The following is a 24213-nucleotide window of genomic DNA, read 5'->3' on the forward strand; positions in this document are numbered from 1 at the left end:
ACTATCCCTGTTCTCTCTTCATCGGCAGATATTATAACCGTAATTAAACTAAACTATCCCTGTTCTCTCTTCATCAGCAGATATTATAACCGTAATTAAACTAAACTATCCCTGTTCTCTCTTCATCAGCAGATATTATAACCGTAATTAAACTAAACTATCCCTGTTCTCTCTTCATCAGCAGATATTATAACCGTAATTAAACTAAACTATCCCTGTTCTCTCGTCATCGGCTGATATTATAACCGTAATTAAACTAAACTATCCCTGTTCTCTCTTCATCGGCAGATATTATAACCGTAATTAAACTAAACTATCCCTGTTCTCTCTTCATCGGCAGATATTATAACCGTAATTAAACTGAACTATCCCTGTTCTCTCTTCATCAGCAGATATTATAACCGTAATTAAACTAAACTATCCCTGTTCTCTCTTCATCAGCAGATATTATAACCGTAATTAAACTAAACTATCCCTGTTCTCTCTTCATCAGCAGATATTATAACCGTAATTAAACTAAACTATCCCTGTTCTCTCTTCATCAGCAGATATTATAACCGTAATTAAACTAAACTATCCCTGTTCTCTCTTCATCTGCAGATATTATAACTGTAATTAAACTAAACTATCCCTGTTCTCTCTTCATCAGCAGATATTATAACCGCAATTAAACTAAACTATCCCTGTTCTCTCTTCATCAGCAGATATTATAACCATAATTAAACTAAACTATCCCTGTTCTCTCTTCATCAGCAGATATTCTCTGACTCATCTCACAACAGTTTATAGATTATCATTATAGATTATTCAGTGTAAATAATCTATAATAATCTGTGTGAGGTAATCGGAGCTGCTAACATGAGCTCCTAAAGCTCCGCCCTCTTCCTGAAAGGGGTGGGGAGCAGTAGTTAATTTGCATTTAAAGGGACACACACAAAAATGGCACATTTTTGCTTACCCTCAAAAAATGATTTTTGTGAAAGGAAGTGTTAAGTGTAAATTCGAATGTAAATTTCATCATCAGCATCATATGTGCATATTATACTCTAGCCTAAATGGAGCTTCATCTAACAGCTTCATGTTCATGCCAGAACCAAAGGCCCAAAGACAGCAGGAGAACCTGATTTTATCATATGAAATATGCCCTCGCACACACCTCTACTGAAGCTTTTGAGAGAAGCTCTTCAACCACTTTTGGTTTGTCTAAGTCTATGTCGCAAAGCAGTGTCACGGTAATGAAAAGGGAAATAACTAAAGGGAAATTAATGTTGCCAAATCCATCAGTAATGAGACCAAATTGATTTCAGCTCTACTGAGGACAATAGTGTCATTATTCAGATTACTTCAAGTGTTCTGTCTTACATTGCCATTAATTATCACTGGGGGGTTTTCAGTCCATTTAAAATGTTCAAATGGACTGTATACCTGAATAAGTTGCCAAAACTCAACAAAAAAATAAACAAATTGGTAATCAGTTACATTTAAGCAATGTAAGTTTCAGTTAAGCAATGTAAGTTTCAGTTAAGCAATGTAAGGTTTAAGCAAAAATTTGTATTTTGTACTCATGCATTTTAATTGCTTCTTAACCTGAATATGTGAGTAAGCTAATTTATACATTTAACTTACCATACCACTAAATTACCATGTAATCTCAATTATTATTTTATTTTTTATTATTATTAAAGAAAAGCACATATACATCTCAAGGCACAGTATATACATCAAATTGTTGCAGAGTTGTGTGTAGAATTACTCCATAAAACATGCATAATAAAGGCTCACATATAAATGAAAGTATAATCACTATTATATACTGTATGTATATAGACATCTGAAAGCAACAACAACAAAAAAAACAACCTTTACCCAGATTCTTTCTCCTTAAAGTAATCTAAAAATGGGCTCCAAGATCTTAAGAAAAGATCGGCTTCATTCTCACTCCGAATTTAATTTTTTCAAGTTTGAGGGCAAAAAGTAGGTCAAAAACCCACTGACGGTAGGTTGGAGGAGATGGCAGTTTCCAGTTGATTAGAATAAGTCGTCTAGCTAGCAGTGTGCAAAGTGCAATATTATCCATCTCTAAGGCTGTCAGTTTGATACCCTCCGGAAGAACCCCAAATAAAGCTATCAACGGGTTGGGGTCAATTGCTGTGGTAAAAATGTCTGAGAAACAACTAAATATTTGTCCCCAAAACCTTAATAGCTTAGGACAGGACCAAAAAGAGTGAAACAAAGTGGCTGGCTCCACAACACAGCGTGGACAGGTGGGGTCTACGTCAGGAAATATCTTGTTGAGTTGCACCCTAGACCAGTGAATACGATGCACTACCTTAAACTGAATAAGTCTATGTCTAGAATTAATTGAAGAAGAATGTATCCTTTTAAGGATAGTGTCCCAGGTTTCATCTTCTAATGTAATACCCAAGTCCTCCTCCCAAAGAGATTTCAATGACCTACCAGATGGGGTTAGATTTTTATTTATTATACTATAAATCTTTGAAATGGCACCCTTTATACATTTATGTTGGTCTAAAATACATTCCAATATACCACTAGGAGGGGCGGAGGGGAACTCTGGAAGATGTTTACGAGCAAAGCTTCGAACTTGAAAATACCGGAATAAATGTGAATTTGACAAAGAAAATTTGTTTTTAAGTTGGTCAAAAGAAGCAAAAACATTATCTATGTATAGCTGATCAATTGTAACTAGACCTTGTGATTTCCAAATATTGAAAGCTCCATCGAAAAGTGAGGGTGCAAAGGAAACGTTACTGGCAATGGGTGCCGCTGAGGAAAGATCTTTAAGCTCTAGAACTCTGCGAAACTGAGTCCAAATCCTCAGAGAATGCTTAACAACTGAATTCTTAATCAGGATATTATGGGCAGGAGGAATAGAGGAACAGAGCAAAGATGTCAGTGTGACTGGGGAACAACCTACAGCCTCTATTTGCACCCAGAGCGGCTTAGACAATTGTAAATCATGTTGTAACCAGTACAGTAAGTTTCTAAAGTTAGCTGCCCAGTAGTACGTTTGAAAGTTAGGCAAAGCTAAACCTCCCACCTCCTTTGGCTTAACAAGGTGTTTTACAGTAATTCGCCTTGGCTTGTTATTCCAAATGAATGAGGAGATAGTCTTTTCCAGACAGGAAAAAAATGACTTGGGAATAAATATGGGCAAACATTGAAACAAATATAAAAATTTGGGAAGAATGTTCATCTTAACTGCATTTACCCTTCCTATCAGTGAGAGAGGAAGGGGTTTCCATGATAAAAACAATGATTTTGTCAAATCAATTAAAGGACTAAAATTTGTTTTAAACAAGTCAGTGTGTTTACGCGTCACTTGAACACCTAAGTACCTAAATTTGTTATTAACAACTCTAAATTGGAAATTTGAATATGAGATACTTAAGGCAGCAGAATTAACAGGGAATAATTCGCTCTTGGATAAATTCAGTTTATAACCTGAAAAAGTACTAAATGAATCCAATATTAAAAGCACTTGAGGGATTGAGGTTAGGGGATTGGATATAAATAAAATAAGATCATCAGCATATAAAGAAACCTTCTGTTCTAGACCAGCACGAAAAATACCGTGCACCTCCGAGTCAGCACGCAATGCAATTGCCCGGGGTTCAATGGCAATAGCAAATAGGAGGGGGGAAAGGGGACAACCTTGCCTTGTGCCCCGACACAGTGGAAAAGAATCTGAGACAATATTGTTTGAGCGTACAGATGCTTTGGGAGTGGCATAAAGAAGTCTTATCCAAGAAATGAATTTTAAACCAAATCCAAACCTCTCCAAAACATTTATAAGATAGTCCCACTCGATTCGGTCAAATGCTTTTTCAGCATCTAGTGAGACCACAACCTCAGCACTATTAGAATGAGGTGAATACAAAACATCAAGAAGACGCCTAATATTAAAAAAAGAGTGTCTGTTTCTAACAAAACCGGTTTGATCAGGTGAAATTACTTTATGAAGAGTTTTTTCAAGCCGTATAGATAATATTTTAGCTAGTATCTTGTAGTCACAATTTAAAAGTGAAATGGGACGATACGAGCAACAATCTAGGGGGGTTTATCTTTCTTAAGAATTAATGAAATGGTGGCTTGATAGAAGGTTGGGGGTAACTTAGAACTTTGAAGACTCTCTTGAAAAACCAAAAGCAACACAGGGCATAACAATTTAGAGAATACCTTGTAAAAGTCAGATGGGAAACCATCAGGACCCGGAGCCTTGTCTGTTTTCAAGGAAACAATTGCATCCGCTACTTCTTCAATTTGAATATCTGCATCTAAACAATCACACAGAGTCTTTTCTATAGTAGGGAAATTTAATTTATCTAAAAAGGTATTCATTAATGATGCATCACGAGGAGATTCAGAGGTGTACAAATTTATATAGTATTGTTTAAATTGAGAATTAATTTCTTCATAATCAGTAGTGATAGTTCCTGATGGTAACTTGAGTTGGGGTATTAAGCGTGACGTCTGCGATTTACGAATATGATAAGCTAATAATTTACCTGTCTTGTCACCAAACTCATAGACCCTATGTTGAGCTCGTAAAAGTAAATTCTCAGCCTCTTCAGCTGTTAACAAATTATATTTTGTTTGCAGAATCTGACGTTCTTTATATAGGTTTGGAGAGGGATTAAGTGAATACTGAGAGTCAATAGTTGTTATTGAACTAGATAATTCCTCTAGCTGTCTCTTTCGCTCTCTATTTTTATAAGATGAATATGAAATTATTAGGCCACGCAGATAGCATTTTAAGGTCTCCCAAATTGTAGAATAAGCCATACCCTGAGTACTATCAAGTTCAAGAAAAGAAGATATATTTGAGGAGATCAAATTTACAAATTCTTTGTCATGTAATAGACAAGGGTTAAAGGACCATTGGTGCTTCTTCGGAGGTGCTTTCGGAAAGTTCAGTTTCAGAACAGCTGGTGCGTGATCAGATATTACTATGCTTTCATACGAGCAATCCTGCAGGTGAGGAAGAAGTTTGTTATCTAGGAAGAAATAATCGATTCGTGAGTATGACTGATGTACGTGAGAAAAAAATCAATATTTCTTTGTGGAAGGGTTTAAGAAGCGAAATGCATCACAAACACCATAGTTATGCAGAAAAGATTGAATAATCCCCGCACATTTTGAAAGAGATACAACTTTTTTTGAGGACCTATCAAGTTGTGGACACATAACACAATTAAAATCTCCGCCAAGGATTAATGAGTGAGAATGAAGGTCGGGTATACATGCCAAAAAAGAGGAGATGAAATTAGCATCGTCGTAATTAGGAGCATAAACATTAGCAAGAATTAGGGGGGTTGAGAATAAAGTTCCCATTACAACGACATATCTGCCCTTATGGTCTGCAATTACTTGTGACATGACAAATGGAATAGATTTATGTACAAGAATGGCACAGCCCCTAGACTTGAACTGGAAATGTGAATGATAAACTTGACCCACCCAGTCTTTTTTCAGTCTAAAATGGTCAGAAGTACAGAGGTGAGTTTCTTGAAGAAATGCAAAACTGGCTTTAAGTTTTCTAAGATGAATCAAAATCTTATTACGTTTAACTGGATTATTCAAACCTTTACAGTTCCAGCTAACCCATCTCACCAACCCATCCTCATTAGTCCTACCGCCCAACATTTAAGGTGAGTGAGGAGAAAAAAGAAGGAAAAAAAAGGAGAAAGACCAAATATGTATTTACGAAACCCAAATAGTTATACAAGGAATAGCACATACAGAAAAACATGAAAATATCCTTGGCCCAATATTGTGCTCTTGAGATGGACAAAAAGATTGCGAACACGTTAACACACAACACGAACCCAAGCGCGAAAACCAGCCCCCCACCCTCACTACAACGCCCCACCACGCGCTCTTGACTTAAGCTAACACTCCCCCAACTCGAGTGTACGCTCCCCTGAGGAAACACCCTAATGTGCGTGCGAGATATTGTGACTCACCTCGGACGCATCTCCACAAACGAATAATGATAGGCTACAGCGAATACAATAAAGAAATGATATTTTAGTAAATAATAATAATACTAATATATTCTAAAGATTATACCCCCTAAATGAATGAAGAGCTTTCAATAGTAGACGAACCATAGAAAATGAAACACAACTTCCAGTACGTTGCACCAATTCACACAGGCAATAAATGCTTTTTCACAAAATCCATTGCTGCGGCTGGAGTGTCAAACATTTGTTCAGCGCCGTTCTTTGTGATTCTGAAGCCGGTGAGACCTTTTAGACCGTACTTAACATCTGGCATGGACCTCAGTAGACGTTTCACCTCATAGTACGCAGCCCGTTTCTTGGCAATCTCAGGTGGGAAGTCCGGGAATATGAACACAGTTTTATCTCTGAACTTAAGCTGCCCACTGCGGGTCGCCTTTCGCCAAATATCCTCCTTTACATCGTAGCGATGGAAGCAAATCACGAAGGCTCGCGGACGGCCACCCTCTAAAGGTTTCGGAGCAAGTGTGCGATGAGCGCGAGCAAGTAGTGGAGGTTCAGATAGACCAAATATCTCCGCCAGGGCATCAGCCACGAACTTCGTTGGTTGTGGTCCCTCCAAACCTTCCGGAATTCCCACTAAGCGAAGATTGGATCTGCGGGAACGACACTCTAAATCAATGCACTTAGCTTGCAGCGAAGCGATCTCTTTCTGAAGAGAAACGACAGTAGGCTCGAGCGATTGAAGACTGGTCGTCCATTCTGAGGTAGCGGTCTCTAGGCTTGTTAAGCGCTCGTTCTGTGTTTTGATGTCTTCTTTCAGAGATGAAAATGTGTTGTGCATTTCTTCGCGTACCAGGGAAATTTCGCCTCGAATTTCAGCCGTGTGCGCGTCGAATTTTGCGTGGATTCCGCTTTCAAGTCTACTTATGGCAGCCATAATATCAGCACTGTCAGGCGAGGAAAGTTCATCACTCTTGGATGTTTCCAAAGATGAGCTGCCGGCAATAGCTGAATCGGCCTTCTTTTGTCTTTGGGCTTTTGAAGACATCGTTAGAACTCACTGTAATAACGCTGTGTCAAGTATTAAATCAAAATATAAAGCGCGGTTTGCGGAGCTTCCGACTTATGCGACCTCACATGGCTGACGTAAAACCGGAACCCCTCATTATTATTTTTTAAATGTAGTGGAAACTTGGGTAGTTTTAACTAGCCAATTCAATAAATGCTATTTTGCTGATTGGTTACACAATGGTTTGATAGCATAAGCAAAGCAATTACTGAATGAGGACAGCAACATAATTATTATTATTATTTTACCTTACATTCATTGAAAGTCTTTGGGATGTGCTGGAGGAGACTTTACACAAGATCTGGACCAAAAATTGATGCACCTTTTGATGAAAATAAATGCTGTGATTTTGGTCCAGGTCAAGAGTCCAGCGCTTTGTAAAGTCTCCTCCAGCACATCCCAAAGACTTTCAATGAATGTAAGGCCTGGCTCAGAGGTGCCGATTCATGTGTGAAAATGGTCCTTAATGCTCCTCACAACCATTTTTTCCTAGTCTGATGAATCTGGACATCCTGGAATATTGTCATGATGTGTCTTCCTACATTTGTTTAAGAAATGAAAAGCCACACACTCCATCAATAAGGGTTTGAAGAACTGTTGCCAAACATATAACATGCTAGAGACATAAGAATCACTGAAGTAAGGATCCACTCATTGACCCTTAAGCATTTACCTATTTAAATCCAAACTTTTATTTGGCTGGGCAGTGTAAATCTGTTCTCAAACTAAACTCATGCTCCACTCGTCACATGATGGAAACCCTACAAAACAACCAAACATTACAGAACCTCTTCTAAAGTAGCACAACAATACATTAAACACTACTAAATCTCCCACTTAACAACCTTGCACAAAAACACATTATATAACACTAAATTGTAATAGCCAAGTTTCAGATAAATTTAGGTTTGTCTAAACTAAAAGAAACAAGTTCAAAAACCAAAGAAACCGTTCAGATTACTTAAATATGTTGGTTTTGAGAACTCAAAAGGAAGAGAAAGTTGTAAATACTCATGAAAGTTTGTTTGATTGAACTGATTTGTTTAATTTAAGTTGGCTCTACTCAATCCAATTAATTATTTTGAGCATTAGGGTTTACAGTGTATGGTTATTTAATCAGGTTAACATTCAAGCTCAATTATCCAATTATCAAATGCTATCTAACAAGAACACTTTTACAAAAACTTAGCTCTGTAAAGGCTCTTCTAGGAGATGGTTTAGTTTCACCCGTTCTGTAACAGGTGACCACTGATGGCAAGCGTTACGTATAACAAAGCCAGGCAAAGATGCTCAAACCGGTGCCCAGCTTTTAGCTACGGTTTCCGGTGCACACCGGGGTTTGAGATGCGTTTTCTTTTGTTGGGTGTGTCCAATATGTCAGCCCAATCAGCAGAAACATGTATATAAACCACGCGGTGTTAAAGAGACATAATATACAATACATATTTAGATATTTTACTATTGTATTGTGGAGTGACACTTTCATAAACTTTTCTATACTCCTCTGCTTATACTGTATAATTGTAAATATTACAATATCACAGCACAACAGTGATCAGCAATAAGGACTCACTAAATCAATACAATCCATACTCACAAAAATGCTCTTCTTACTTAGTATTTTTGTCTTGTTTCTAGTCCAAACATCTAAAAATTCTTAAAACAAGAAGTATTTACTAGACGAGCAAAAGTAACTGTCTTGTTTTGGGAAAAAATACTCCAAATTAAGAGAGTTTGTGGTTAAAATAAGATAAATAATCTGCCATTTCAAAAAGAAAACTAGATTATTTTTCTCACCCCATTGGCAGAATATTTTTCTTATTTTAAGCAAACACTCTCTTCATTTTGAGTTATTTTCCCCAAAACAAGACAATGATTTTTACCTGTCTAGTAAATGTTTCTTAATGTAAGAATATTTAGATATTTTGACTAGAAACAAGACAAAAATACTAATAAAGAAAAGCATGTTTTGCACTGCACAATAAAATAATAAGGTCATATAGATCATATCTATCATATCACGGAGGTGAGTAGATTATCCTTCACCTGAAATCTTTTTTTCGTTTCATCCTGAAATGCGAAGCAAATGTTGGATTACAATAATTAGGAAGCATAGTTTCCACAAACCCCTTCACTCGATTGGGATGTCCTCTTTTATTCTGGATAGCAATGACAGAGAGTGTAACATTGAGCGTGTTTTGCAGCATTAAACACATATTTATACCACGAGGGCTTAATTACACACTAATGCTGCATCACAATTCACCTACTTATACACTTCCAGCACATCCCAAAGACTTTCAATGAATGTAAGGTCTGGACTCAGAGCTGCCGATTCATGTGTGAAAATGGTCCTTAATGCTCTCTCACAAGTTTTCACCACACAGGTGAAATATAATGTGGACAGCACTGAATAAATATATTTTTGTCATAAAAAAGCTAAACACTGATAGTTGGTCACTCAAACCCCTTTATCTAAACCTCTCTACTTAACCGCCGGACTCACACATCTGTCATGTTTGTATTTTTTTTAACACTTTTTATCCACATATGTAGTTCTAATCGAATCTTCATCCAATTCGTCGCAATTGGTTGTGGGTAATATCAGCCGTTAGAGTCTGTCGATCCACACTTCAGATTCTGACCAGAAATAGTAAACCATCGGGGTATCTTTGGCATACTCTTTTCCAGTGTTGTAGTTGAGACTAGCTCATTCGAGTCCGAGTTGAGTCCGAGTTCAAAGAGAGTAGAGTCCGAGTTGAGTCCGAGTTCAGAGAGGGTCGAGTCCGAGTTGAGTCCGAGTTCAGAGAGGGTCCAGTCCGAGTTGAGTCCGAGTTCAGAGAGGGTAGAGTCCGAGTTGAGTCCGAGTTCAGAGAGGGTCGAGTCCGAGTTGAGTCCGAGTTCAGAGAGGGTCCAGTCCGAGTTGAGTCCGAGTTCAGAGAGGGTTGAGTCCGAGTTGAGTCCGAGTTCAGAGAGGGTCGAGTCCAAGTTGAGTCCGAGTTGAGTCCGAGTTCAGAGAGGGTCGAGTCCAAGTTGAGTACGAGTTCAGAGAGGGTTGAGTCCGAGTTGAGTCCGAGTTCAGAGAGGGTCGAGTACAAGTTGAGTCCGAGTTGAGTCCGAGTTCAGAGAGGGTCGAGTCCAAGTTGAGTCCGAGTTCAGAGAGGGTCGAGTCCGAGTTGAGTCCGAGTTCAGAGAGGGTCGAGTCCGAGTTGAGTCCGAGTTCAGAGAGGGTCGAGTCCAAGTTGAGTCCGAGTTCAGAGAGGGTCGAGTCTGAGTTGAGTCCGAGTTTTGAGTCCGAGTTCAGAGAGGGTCGAGTCCGAGTTGAGTCCGAGTTCAGAGAGGGTCGAGTCCGAGTTGAGTCCGAGTTCAGAGAGGGTCGAGTCCAAGTTGAGTCCGAGTTGAGTCCGAGTTCAGAGAGGGTCGAGTCTGAGTTGAGTCCGAGTTTTGAGTCCGAGTTCAGAGAGGGTCGAGTCCGAGTTGAGTCCGAGTTTTGAGTCCGAGTTCAGAGAGGGTTGAGTCCGAGTTGAGTCCGAGTTCGGAGAGGGTCGAGTCCAAGTTGAGTCCGAGTTCAGTCCGAGTTCAGAGAGGGTCGAGTCCAAGTTGAGTCCGAGTTCAGAGTGGGTCGAATCCGAGTTTAGTCCGAGTTCAGAGAGGGTCGAGTCCGAGTTGAGTCCGAGTTTTGAGTTCGAGTTCAGAGAGGGTCGAGTCCAAGTTGAGTCCGAGTTTTGAGTCCGAGTTCAGAGAGGGTCGAGTCCGAGTTGAGTCCGAGTTTTGAGTCCGAGTTCAGAGAGGGTCAAGTCCGAGTTGAGTCCGAGTTCAGAGAGGGTCGAGTCCAAGTTGAGTCCGAGTTCAGAGAGGGTCGAGTCCGAGTTGAGTCCGAGTTCAGAGAGGGTCGAGTCCAAGTTGAGTCCGAGTTCAGAGAGGGTCGAGTCCGAGTTGAGTCCGAGTTCAGAGAGGGTCGAGTCCGAGTTGAATCCGAGTTTTGAGTCCGAGTTCAGAGAGGGTCGAGTCCGAGTTGAGTCCGAGTTTTGAGTCCGAGTTCAGAGAGGGTCGAGTCCGAGTTGAGTCCGAGTTTTGAGTCCGAGTTCAGAGAGGGTCGAGTCCGAGTTGAGTCCGAGTTTTGAGTCCGAGTTCAGAGAGGGTCGAGTCCGAGTTGAGTCCGAGTTTTGAGTCCGAGTTCAGAGAGGGTCGAGTCCGAGTTGAGTCCGAGTTTCGGAGAGGGTCGAGTCCGAGTTGAGTCTGAGTTTTGAGTCCGAGTTCAGAGAGAGTCGAGTCCGAGTTCAGAGAGGGTCGAGTCCGAGTCTATCTATCTATCTATCTATCTATCTATCTATCTATCTATCTATCTATCTATCTATCTATCTATCTATCTATCTATCTATCTATCTATCTATCTATCTATCTATCTATCTATCTATCTATCTATCTATCTATCTATCTACCTACCTACCTACCTACCTACCTACCTACCTACCTACCTACCTACCTACCTATCTATCTATCTATCTATCTATCTATCTATCTATCTATCTATCTATCTATCTATCTATCCATCATAAAAGATAAAATATGTTCTCGAGTCCGAGTCCGAGTCTCGAGTACAAATCACCGCTCTTTTCAGCATACTATGATTTGCGATATACTAATTCTATTTTCGAATACTGTTTAGTATGGATAGTATGGGAATGGGGACGCAGGGCCAGACTTAATGACAAAGAAGAGCTGTGCACAATGAACCAATGAGAACATGACAACATTAAACACATGACAAGGGGAGCACATGGCAAACAGAAATATGACTAGAACAATCAAAAAAACTAGACATTACACATGGCATGGCCAGAGTAGCAGTTTTTCTTTTTACTATTAAAACAAATGTAATTGTTGTTAGCAGGTCCTCATCCCAAACACAGGCTCTTCACTTTGCCACAAACACACTAGTGTACCAGAAAGTCTTTTAAACACAAACATTAAAGATCATTAAACATGATGAAAATGCATAAAATAACATTTGATTTCAACACTTACTCTCCCTATCCAGTCCCGTGCAAAGCATGATGGGAAGGGGAAATCCTGTTCCTAGTTTCTATAATGCTATTTTAAAATCATGTATGTCCGCTCAACTCAAATGGATCGAGTCAAGTGTCGTGTTGGATTATTTAAGTAAACTGAACAATTAAGCGTTAAATGTTATTTTGGGCTTTCTTAACTGACGTGTGTTCTTATAAAAAATCTGAACAGTATCGTAAAATAGTTTTTTCAGTGCAATATCCATAATATATCTGAATATTAATGAACAGAAATAGGCTGCCTTCCAGTTTGCTGCCTATGAGAGTAAGCCTGAAATGATCGTTTCTGCAGTCTTTCTAAAACCGAACACACGTCAAACCACATGTGAAAAAGAAATCAGAGGTTTTTAATGAGTTTTTCCAGCTTGCATCAAGCCGGCTCTTCTAATAGTGACTCCTGCTTTCATCTCTCGGTGTCTGGATCATTGCGGGATCGATCAAACATGAACACGTTACTCTGATTCCAGCTGACGTCACATTCTCCTGCCATTAATCGACCTTTGAGCGGCCCAGCTCCTTATCTCGTCTTTAATGGGGAAAAACATTTTTAGCGGGAGAAAGCATAAGCAAGTGAAAGTAAAACTGTGTCAGAATGAAGCGAGTCCTCATGGGAACTTCAGATGGGTGTTTTACCTGAAGCTGCTGAAGAATTACCAAGTGTGATACTAGTATTTGTAATGTAAAAAAACCTGTTTTTTAGTTTCTGTGAAGTGATCTGCTGTTAATGCTTATTTTATTGAGTATCCTTCGTGTCCTCTGACATGATGATCAGGGAGAAACTGAGGGATTCTCTGGAAGCAGTGGTGTCATCATGAGGCTAAAGTCAAACTGACCTTCATATGTGACCCTGTCCTGCGTCTCACCGGTAGATCTGTGGGAATACCCAACTATACACTGGATGGCTCAAAATCATTAGGGATATGAAGTAAAGTAAAGATCATGTTCCATGAATATATTTTGTAAATGTACTACCGTAAATATATCAAAAAAGTACTATTATTTCAAATAGTTGTATCTCGGCCATATGTTGTCCTAACAATCAATGGAAAGCTTCTTTTATATGTGGTCCAGGGTCTCACATCAGCTATACCTGCTCCTGATCGGTCCAGCGAAACACAGCTAACGCTCGGATGAACAAACACTCTTCCAGGAACCATTGCCTGTATACGACGCTCATTCAAAGTTATCTGGTGTTAAATAATGTCCTCAGTGCATCTGTCTTTCATAAAAGTGCATCTATCTATCAAAAAAGTGCATCTGTCCATCATAAAAGTGCATCTGTCCATCATAAAAGTGCATCTGTCCATTATAAAAGTGCATCCGTCCATCATAAAAGTGCATTTGTTCATCATAAAAGTGCATCTGTCCATTATAAAAGTGCATCCGTCCATCATAAAAGTGCATTTGTTCATCATAAAAGTGCATCTGTTCATCATAAAAGTGCATCTGTCCATCATAAAAGTGCATCTGTCCATCATAAAAGTGCATCTATCATCATAAAAGTGGATTTTTATATAACGAGTTTTATGATGATAGATGCACTTTTATGATAGATAGATAGACAGACAGACAGACAGACAGACAGACAGACAGACAGACAGACAGACAGACAGACAGATAGATAGAGAGATAGATAGATAGATAGATAGATAGATAGATAGATAGATAGATAGAGAGATAGATAGACAGACAGACAGACAGACAGACAGACAGACAGACAGACAGACAGACAGACAGACAGACAGACAGACAGACAGACAGACAGATAGATAGATAGATAGATAGATAGATAGATAGATAGATAGATAGATAGATAGATAGATAGATAGATAGATAGGTAGATGCACTTTTATGATCTTCAAAACAGAAATAGCCATTCACTGTCATTATAAAGTTTGAAGAGCGAGGACATTTTTTAATATAACTCTGATTGTGTTCGTCTGAAAGCAGAATGGCATACACACCTAGGATGACTTGAGGGCGAGTAAATCATGGGCTAATCTTCATTTTTGATTGAACTCACCCTTTAATGGGCAAAGTTTCTTGGTTTGCACCCTTGTATTCATTGTGTGTGTGTTTGTGTGTGTGTGTGTGCGTGCGTGCGTGTGTGTGTGTGTATGTGTGTGTTTGCAGCTTCCTCACATGCCCCACATCAGTGAGTGTCTGATGAAGAGGAGTCTGAAGCCCACTGACCTCAGAGACATGACACACGGACAGCTCCAGGTCATCGTCAATGACCTGCACTCACAGATCGAGGGTACGACACACACTTCTCCCTCTCTTCCTGCAGTGTATGGTGATATGTGTGTGTGCTGTCTGACGGAGGGTTGGTTGTGCAGGTCTGAATGAGGAGCTGGTGCAGCTGCTGCTGATGCGGGACGAGCTGCACATGGAGCAGGACGCCATGTTAGTGGACATCGAGGACTTGACCAGGTGACCCGCCCATGCCTTAAACCAACCAATCAGCAGTCTCTGAAGCCCTGTTTACAGCTGGCATTAGAAGTGTTTTGGATCACAGGTGGACGATGCTAAATACAGGCGTTAAACTTTTTGAGCTTGTCCCCTTTCATCCACCTCCAGAGGTAGAGGAAAACACTTTTGACCGCATAATCTTGCTTTTTTTCACTGCAAAAAAATGCTTTTCTTTCTTAGTATTTTTGTCTTGTTTCTAGTAAAAATATATAAAAAGTCTTACATTAAGAAATGTTTAGTAAGCAAGCAAAAGGAATTGTCTTGTTTTGGGCAAAAATATCTCAAAATGAAGAGAGTTTTTGCTTAAAATAAGATAAATAATCTGCCAAAGGGGTGAGAAAATCTTTCTTAAGTTAAAAGTCTCCCTTGTACTTGTGATCCGATCCACCAAAACACATCTGACACTCAGCTGTAGACAGGGCCTGAGAGTCTGACTGAAACTGTAGGAAGTGCACTTTTTTATTCTTAGAAAAGTAATTGTGTAAAAGTTTCAGTAGTGCTTCTGTGAAGGACGAGTTCTGCTCATGAGCTTCAGTCCATGAGGTCAGATCGCTAAATGTGGCCTTATAGGTATAAATATATGGTTTAGCATATATTAGTTAAGGCCAATTAACATAAAGTGTGACTCAAATAGCCCTTTATATTCCTGAACACAAGCCCACAGAGTTATTACAGTTAACTATAAATATACAGTGCCTTGTGAAAGGATTCGGCCCCCTTGAACTTTGCGACCTTTTGCCACATTTCAGGCTTCAAGCATGATATGAAACTAATTTTTTGTGAAGAATCAACAACAATTGGGACACAATCATGAAGTGGAACGAAATTTATTGGATATTTCAAACTTTTTTAACAAATCAAAAACTGGAAAATTGTCCGTGTTAAGTTAACCCTTTGCAGCGCCATCTTTTGCTGCGATTACAGCTGTAAGTCTCTCGGGGTCTGTCTCTATCAGTTTTGCACATCGAGAGACTGAAATGTTTGCCCGTTCCTCCTGCAGAACAGCTGGAGCTCAGTGAGGTTGGATGGAGAGCGTTTGTGAACAGCAGTTTTCAGTTCTTTCCACAGATTCTCGACTGGATTCAGGTCTGGACTTTGACTTGGCCATTCTAACACCTGGATATGGTTATTTCTGAACCATCCCATTGTAGATTTTGCTTTATGTTTTGGATCATTGTCTTGTTGGAAGACAAATCTCCATCCCAGTCTCAGGTCTTTTGCAGACTCCATCAGGTGTTCTTCCAGAATGGTCCTGTATTTGGCTCCATCCATCTTCCCATCAATTTTAACCATCTTCCCTGTCCCTGCTGAAGAAAAGCAGCCCCACACCATGATGCTGCCGCCACCATGTCTGACAGTGGGGATGGTGTGTGTTCAGGGTGATGAGCTGTGGTGCTTTTACGCCAAACAGAACGTTTTGCATGGTTGCCAAAAAGTTCAGTTTTGGTTTCATCTGACCAGAGCACCTTCTTCCACATGTTTGGTGTGTCTCCCAGGGGGCTTGTGGCAAACTTTAAACGACACTTTTTATGGATATCTTTAAGAAATGTCTTTCTTCTTGCCACTCTTCCAGAAGGCCAGATGTGTGCAGTATCCGACTGATTGTTGTGCTATGGACAGAGTCTGCCACCTCAGCTGTAGATCTCTGCAGTTCCTCCAGAGGGATCATGGGCCTCTTGGCTGATCTCTGATCCGTCTTCTCTTCATATGAGCTGAAAGTTTAGAGGGACGGCCAGGTCTTGGTAGATTTGCAGTGGTCTGATACTCCTAAAAGTTCAATATTATCGCTTGCACAGTGCTCCTTGGGATGTTTAAAGCTTCGGAAATCTTTTTGTATCCAAATCCGGCTTTAAACTTCTCCACAACCGTATCTCGGACCTGCCTGGTGTGTTCCTTGTTCTTCATGATGCTCTCTGCGCTTTAAACGGACCTCTGAGCCTATCACAGTGCAGGTGCATTTATACGGAGACTTGATCACACACAGGTGGATTCTCTTTATCATCATTAGTCCTTTAGGTCAACATCGGATCATTCAGAGATCCTCACTGAACTTCTGGAGAGAGTTTGCTGCACTGAAAGTAAAGGGGCCGGATCATTTTACACGCCCAATTTTTCAGTTTTTGATTTGTTAAAAAAGTTTGAAATATCCAATAAATGTCATTCCACTTCATGATTGTGTCCCACTTGTTGTTGATTCTTCACAAAAAATTACAGTTTCATATCATTATGTTTGAAGCCTGAAATGTGGCAAAAGATCGCAAAGTTCAAGGGGGCCGAATACTTTCGCAAGGCACTGTATATAATGCTCCTCTTATTAATAAAATATTTGTTCTTGTTTTGTTGAAGATCAAATCTAAATGAAGTGAGTTTTTGCTTAAAACAGGCAAAATGATCTGCCAATGGGGTGAGGGAAATAATCTTGTTTCTGATTGAAATCTTGTCTCTTGTTTCCGTCCCAATCAGACATCAGATTATCTTTCTCACCCCATTGGCAGATCATTTTGCCTGTTTTAAGCAAAAACTCACTTCAGTTAGATTTGATCTTCAACAAAACAAGAACAAATATCTAATGTGGTTTTACTGATCTAGTAAATGCATCTTGATTTAAGAACTGTTAGATATTTAGACTGGAAACAAGACAACATGACTGAGTAAGAGGAGCATTTAGTGCAGTGTATTTAGTGGTATATATAAACATTTCCCTTACTTGAAATGAAATATAATGCCCCCACAAAGATATCTGCGACCCTAACCCATGAGGAAAAAGCTTATAAATCACACAGAATTATGTTTTTGGAAGTTTTCTGTGATGGGTAAGTTGATAGAATATACAGTTTGTACAGTAAATATATATTTATGTCTAACGATGAACGTCCCTGTGTGTGTGTGTGCGTTCGTGTGTGTGTCCCACAGGCACGCCCAGAGCCAGCAGAAACACCTGGCGGAGAAGACGCCGTCCAAATGAATCCGCAGCCCTCCGCAGCATCAGTGCAGAACACACACCTTTCCTTTGCTTCTGTGCTTCATAAGTGCCGATGGCCGCTCGTCCTCTCCTACTACGGTCAGGAGGAGCTCGGAGCGGGACGTCCTGGACACTTCGCTTCCTCATTGATCTGTTCCAGTCTTTACGTTTGCCACTAAATTATAACAGTCAAAACATAAAATGGTGTAAAAGCGCCTTGTGAGAAATTTAATTTAAAAAAAAGAAGAAGAAGAAGAACGCAGACTCCTTGAACACGCCGTGATTTAACCGTGGAAATGTTTCAGTGGGACAGTATTTAAACGCACAGGCGCCTCTTTATGATTGGACGGTTTGAAGAGGACACACGCCTGCCTTGTAGTCGACTTGTAGCTTTTGGTAATGTTCACTCCGATTGGTTTTCAACATTTCGTGAATGTTGATTCTGACACGAGTCATTGAATAATAAGTGTGTTAATATCATTTTCATTCTATTGTATTCAGATTCTTTATTTGAGGGAGATGCTTATGTACAGATATGTATAAAATAAGAAAAATAAAACTTGGTTTCATAGACTGTGGCGTGCTGGCTCATCTGTTGTGGCATTAATCATAAAGATTCATGCGTTAGATTAATCAGGCTGTTGTTCACAAATCACGTTTTGGAGCGTTCGTTTTTCACCCACAAAAAATTTCACTGACAACAATTTCTAGAAACATTTCAGTCATTTCAAAAGTGAGTTTTCTTTCTACCTTCTGAATTATTTGCTATTTTGTTAAATGAATCATATTTCGCAATGGAAATTTGCCAACTCCCACGAATCGAGATGAATTTATGTATCATATTCTATTTGAGGCTGACTGTTATTACACATTACTGCAACAAAAGTTCACCGCATTACAGGAGGGCTGGAAAAACACTCCCCAATGTCATTAAAACAACACACTGACACGTTTACACACACACACACTCTGAGCATTGTATCATGTTTGCCAGTTATTGATGAGCCGTATTGGGTTGTGTGTGGTTGTGTTTGTGGTGATTTTCAGGAGTGTGTAAGACGGTTGTTTGCTGAGGTCACTGTTATGAGTGCATGTGTGTTTATTCCAGTTTCAGCACAACAACAAACCAAAAGAAAAACTCTGTGTGTCTGTGTGTAGCAAAGTTTTTATTGAGGGATTTCCCCATCAGTGAGTATAAAGCCCATCATACTCTTACTAGAACACACACACACTCCGACCTGACGACACACACACCATGAAGATCTGTGAGTAGCTCTGACGTCTCATAGATAAGGACAGATGCAGTGGATGAGATTTGATTGCATTAATGAAAGCTGATGGCACACTGCACTAAATGCTCTTCTCACTCAGTCATGTTGTCTTGTTTCCAGTCTAAATATCTAACAATTCTTAACTCAAGATGCATTTACTGGTAACACTTTATAATAACGTTCAGTTGTAAGTCATTTATAAGGGGTTAGTTAATGATGAACTAATCAGTTACAAAACATTCATAAATGATTATCAAGTGATATGCTCACATTTGATAAATGTTTTTCCGTTACAAGTCATTTACAAGTGATTAGTAAATAATTAACTAATGATTTATGAAACATGACTACGTGCTCATTAATGAGTGATTTGTTAATTATTTTACTTATATTTAGTAGATTCAGGTATATGTGATTTACAGTTTAATAGTTAATAATGAACTAATGATTTATGAAACATGACAATGCATTTCATAAATGTTACTTTTTTGTATGTTTTGTAGATTCAGTTATACATTATTTATAAGTTATTAGATAATGATAAACTAATAATTTACAAATCATAATTATACATTCATAAATGATTAATATGGTAACGATTTACAAATCTGTCATAAGTTAGGCCTATCTTTAAAAAATAATCAAACAGATCCTTAGTAAATGGTTAAGTTACTAGTTAATATATTATTAATCACTGAAATGTCAGTATACTAATATCTCAATAAATTGTTAATCATGAACAAATGATGATCAAACCATTAGTAAATGATGAGTAGCCCATATAATGTATTGATTCATATCCCAATGCATCAGATCAAGGCGCATTAATTATTTGCATTTGTAAAAGTAGACATGATTTTATGAATATAAATAGGCTACTTTTTATTGCAAAAACTGACCAAAAACAGTATAAAAGTATTAGCTCATGTTGTATTCAACGTTTTCTGAAGTCATGCGATATCTTTATGTGAAGAACAGAGTTGATCTTAATGTTTTAATCATTGAAATGATCCCTTTATGAACGCATATTTATCATATTTATAATTCAAATTTTTTTTTATTTTATTTTTGAATAAGGAACATATAACAAACATCGCATAGACGTACAGTATATCACAACAGTGTGAAGCATTAATTCGTAGCAGGGGAGCCAATAATTTTCTCATAATATTTTAAACATGTTAATGACTTATTATTTTTTACAAATTTCAAAGATGATATAAATGAGTCTAATTCCACTATAAACACCTTAAAGTTTGGGGATGAATTGAAATACTTTTGTTTATGAATATGAAACTTTGCCAGCAGTAAATAAATTAACAATGTATTCAAGATCTTTGTTAACATTGTTTTCATAATATACAATAATATCCTATAATGTAAAATAATAGTTAATCTTCACTAAATTAAAGACAGAATCTGCCCATTTCCTCCAGAAACTTAGGATAATTTTACAATTAATTTTCTCTCTCACTTTTACAAAAAGAGCATAAGTCATCAGTATTAACATATCTTGAAATTAAAGATTTAACAGGGTAGATGGTATGCAACATTTTAATGTACTTCTTTAGTTTTATTATTAATACAATATTTAAAGGGTATTAACCAAGCTGTCTTCCAATTAATATTATCAATAATGGAGATCCAAATAAATGTCCTCTAGGTATTATTTTATTTAGTTTTTTAAAAATAGTGCAAATATGTTTGTTGTTGCATTTTTTATCAACCTATTCAACTCCGTTTAATATTAATTTTGGGTTTGTCATTATTGTTGAATTATATTGAATATGACTTCTAACAAGCTGAACCAGAGCATTGACAACCGAACTAAATGCCTTCAAATGCACAGGGAAACTATGGGTTTGCATGAATTGTTCATAAGTTAAAATATTTCCTCAACGATCAAACATATTCATAAGATGATTAACATCCCTGTTTAACCAATTCCTTGAAAATAAGGATTTATTGGCAACTAGTATATTGGCATATCAGTATATTTCAGGCTAAAAGCACTTGCTGGTGATATTTGGACACTTTGAAAGGGAGTTTAGAGATATTATAGTCACAAGTTAGCACAAATTCTACACTGTAAAATGTGATTAGTTGTCCTTACTTAAAAAAAGTATGCAAACTTGTTGCCTCAAAAAAATTAAGCAAAGCAATCTTAAGATTAGTGAGTTAGAAAAGCTTGTTTATTTTAAGTCTATCGAAGGATGTGTGGAAACTGATTGCCTTAAATTCTCAAGTAAGCTGAACTTAACACTCAGTTAAGTAAGCTTAATTGCATCAAGTTGTGCTTACTTAAACCATTCAAGTCAACATAACTCTATCTGTGAGCTGAGGAAGTGTACTCCCAGAATGCACTGCAGAACGAATAAATTAATCACAGGGCAATCGTAACTCCGTTTTATTATTTTTGGCATTATTTTACCATTTTATTTGCTGTCTTTTGTCAGTATAACCCCAATAATGACAGCAAATGAACTTGTAATGGTCTTATTAAGTGTAAAAAAAAAAAAAAATGTTACCATTGTTGTGTTTTGCATGCTGAATGTTGAAGTCTGTGTGTGACTCAAGCATGGTCAATAGTTAGATATTGTCACAAATATAGAGGCATTATATCAACTCAATTAAATAATTGTCAGAAGCGTTAGCAATAAAATGTTAAAAGATCATTAATTGGTATTACATTTTTATCTTTATGTGTAGATGTGTGTATATATATATACACACACATATATACTTATTATTTCCCTTCCTTTGAAATCAGACACCTGTGATTTTGTGCTGCATCAATAGGAAGAGATTTATAGTAATGTAAATTAAGTTCCATGTGCACAACCAAAGGGAACACCGATCACCATAATGGTGAGATATTTTAGGAAATCAACATAAATTTATGAAGTCAGCTTATGTGATGCTCTCCCAAAGTATTTAGTTGTATTTTCAATAAAATTCAAGATGAATGGAAAATGAGTGAATGCAACTAAGAAGAACGATGACTGCAGAAGTGGAGGAAATGAGTGGAAAGTCTATTTAGAATATCCCCGCCTCCACCTTTGGCCCGCCCACCTGTTTTTTTTTTTTTTTTTTTGTGTGTGTGTTTTTTTTTTCCTTTGGCAAAATGGTACTCCAGCCAGTCAAGTAATGTTTACTTGGGTTTTCTAAGTAACAAAGAAATAACATGCAAACAGTTCAGATTACTAAATTATTTTAAGTAAGGTCAACAAATTATTGGACATTAAGTAAAGTTCACTAAAAAAGTCTTAGTAAGAACAGCGTTGGATTTTACAGTATAGACCACCAATTTGGTTAAAGATACGATGTGGAATGTGGAGTTACAATTAATCAAGCATCTTTAAAGCCAATTGACTTTAAAAGGTCTATTAACATCTTCAAAGTAAAGCATCTCCAGCCCCCCTTCAGCTTTTCTATTAGTAAGAACCCTTTTCTTAAGTTTTTGGGATTTGTTTTTCCAAATAAAAGAGTAAAACAAATGATTGATATCTTTACAATAAGAATCTTTAACATATAAAGACAGAGAGGGATAGACAAATGGAGATAATCCTTCTGCTTTAGATAACAGGACACGGCCGTAAACAGAGAGATCACGCTGTACCCAACAGTTCAACAACGCTTTGGGCTTTTTTAATCTAGAGGACAAGTTTAAGCTTTGTCTCTCTATAACATCCTGAATTCCTAGGTATTTAACGGAGGGTTTCACTGGAATTTCATTAATGCGTTTATCATTTAAACTGTGTAAAGGAAGGATTTCACATTTGGATAAATTTAAAGTTAAACCAGAAGCCTTAGAGAAAGTATTGATGAAGGAGACGGCATTAGGAACAAAAGATACATTCATCATATCTTCATTTCTTTACCAAAAATGTTGAGACCTTGAATTAGTTCATTATTAACGATACCAATGGATAATAATTCGACAACCAATAAAAATAAAAAGGGGGAAATAGGGCAACCTTGACCAACTCCTCGATTAATGTTGAATCTTTTAGAGGTGGAAGTATTACGTATTACAGAGCTATTAATATCATTGTAAAACATTTTAACTACATTCAAAAAAATGATTTCCTAAACCAAAAAGCGTCATAGTTTTAAACAAAAATTTGTGTTCAATTGAAAGAAAGAAAATGACTGCACCTTCATCCGCATCCTCAGCATAATCTAGCAGGTCAAGCACAAGTCTAATATTATCAGTTATATGTCGACCTTTTAGAAAGCCTGACTGATATTCACTAATCATTTGATTTAAACCTTTCCGTAATCTATTAGCAAACACTAAAGTAATGAATTTATAATCAATAGTTAGAAGAGAGATCGGTCTCCAGTTTTCTATGAAATGTGGGTCTTTATCAGGTTTAGCTATTAACGAGATGATACCTTGTTTCATAGTAGTAGACATTTCACCATTACTAATACATTCATTATACATATTATAAAGAGGAGCTTTAATCGGTTCCCACAAATGTACATCAAAATCTACTGTCAACCCATCTATACCTGGGGCTTTGCCTTCTTTCATTCCAAGAAGGGCATCTTTAATCTCCGAAGTGGTTATAACTGTTTGAATGAACTCTTCACAATTATAAAGATCAAATTGAGAATGATATAGTTCTTTATAAAATGAAAAAACAAAGTCAGAGATTGTTTTGGGATCTGAACAATGATTATCATTGATATTTAATGCTGTTAAAGCATTTCTTTTCACATTTCTTTTCTCGAGAGCAAAAAAATAACTTAAATAACTCTTCAAGCCATTTTGTCCTGGAGCGGATAAAGCCACCTTTAGCTAAGTCTAAATAGATTTGGTCAAGACGGGATTGAATTATAACCAATTCAGCTTCTTCCTCCATAGTTATAGTCAAAATGAAATAATTAAATAAATAATGAATTTAATAAAACAACAATTAAATGTACCAGTTTATTCTGAAATAATTAAATTATTAATTAGATTATTAAATAATTTATTTAATTAAATATTTATTAAATTATTAAATAAATAAATGTATCTACTTATTTTCTAAAATTACATGAAAACACAACATTTATTGTTTAATATATTTCACAATTATCTCTTCCACACACACTATTATGATTAAAAATAAAAAATAAAATAATTATTATAAGTGCTTTTTCAAAAAGTCATTTTTTCATAATAATATGCTGCATTTACGAACTTGACACCTATTTGAGGAATCATGCATTTCCAAAGCTCGAAGTGGAAGAGTCAGACATGGCAGATCGATCTGTGTGGTGTGATGGCGTCACCGAACACCAGGGGTGCTGCTCATTTCTTATTTGTGACTGGAAATGTATTTTGACTGTATTGAATTTTCTCAAAACCTGAAAACTATGAGAACTGTGG

The 24213-nt window shown here is 37.5% G+C and overlaps 1 protein-coding gene across 4 annotated transcripts in view; it reads left to right on the forward strand.

The window, feature by feature from the left end:
- Positions 1-18132, forward strand: part of schip1 (schwannomin interacting protein 1) — a 393923-nt gene extending 375791 nt beyond the window's left edge. For all 4 annotated transcript variants that reach the window (XM_067449919.1, XM_067449920.1, XM_067449922.1 and 1 more), the window contains 3 exons: positions 14259-14382; positions 14465-14558; positions 17511-18132. In XM_067449919.1, coding sequence (XP_067306020.1) covers positions 14259-14382; positions 14465-14558; positions 17511-17562 — 270 coding nt within the window. In that variant the 3' untranslated portion in view covers positions 17563-18132. The remainder of the gene's footprint in view (positions 1-14258; positions 14383-14464; positions 14559-17510) is intronic.
- Positions 18133-24213: the final 6081 nt, after the last annotated feature.

This window comes from Pseudorasbora parva, chromosome 8, assembly GCF_024679245.1.
Source record: "Pseudorasbora parva isolate DD20220531a chromosome 8, ASM2467924v1, whole genome shotgun sequence".
Taxonomy (NCBI): Eukaryota; Metazoa; Chordata; class Actinopteri; order Cypriniformes; family Gobionidae; genus Pseudorasbora; species Pseudorasbora parva.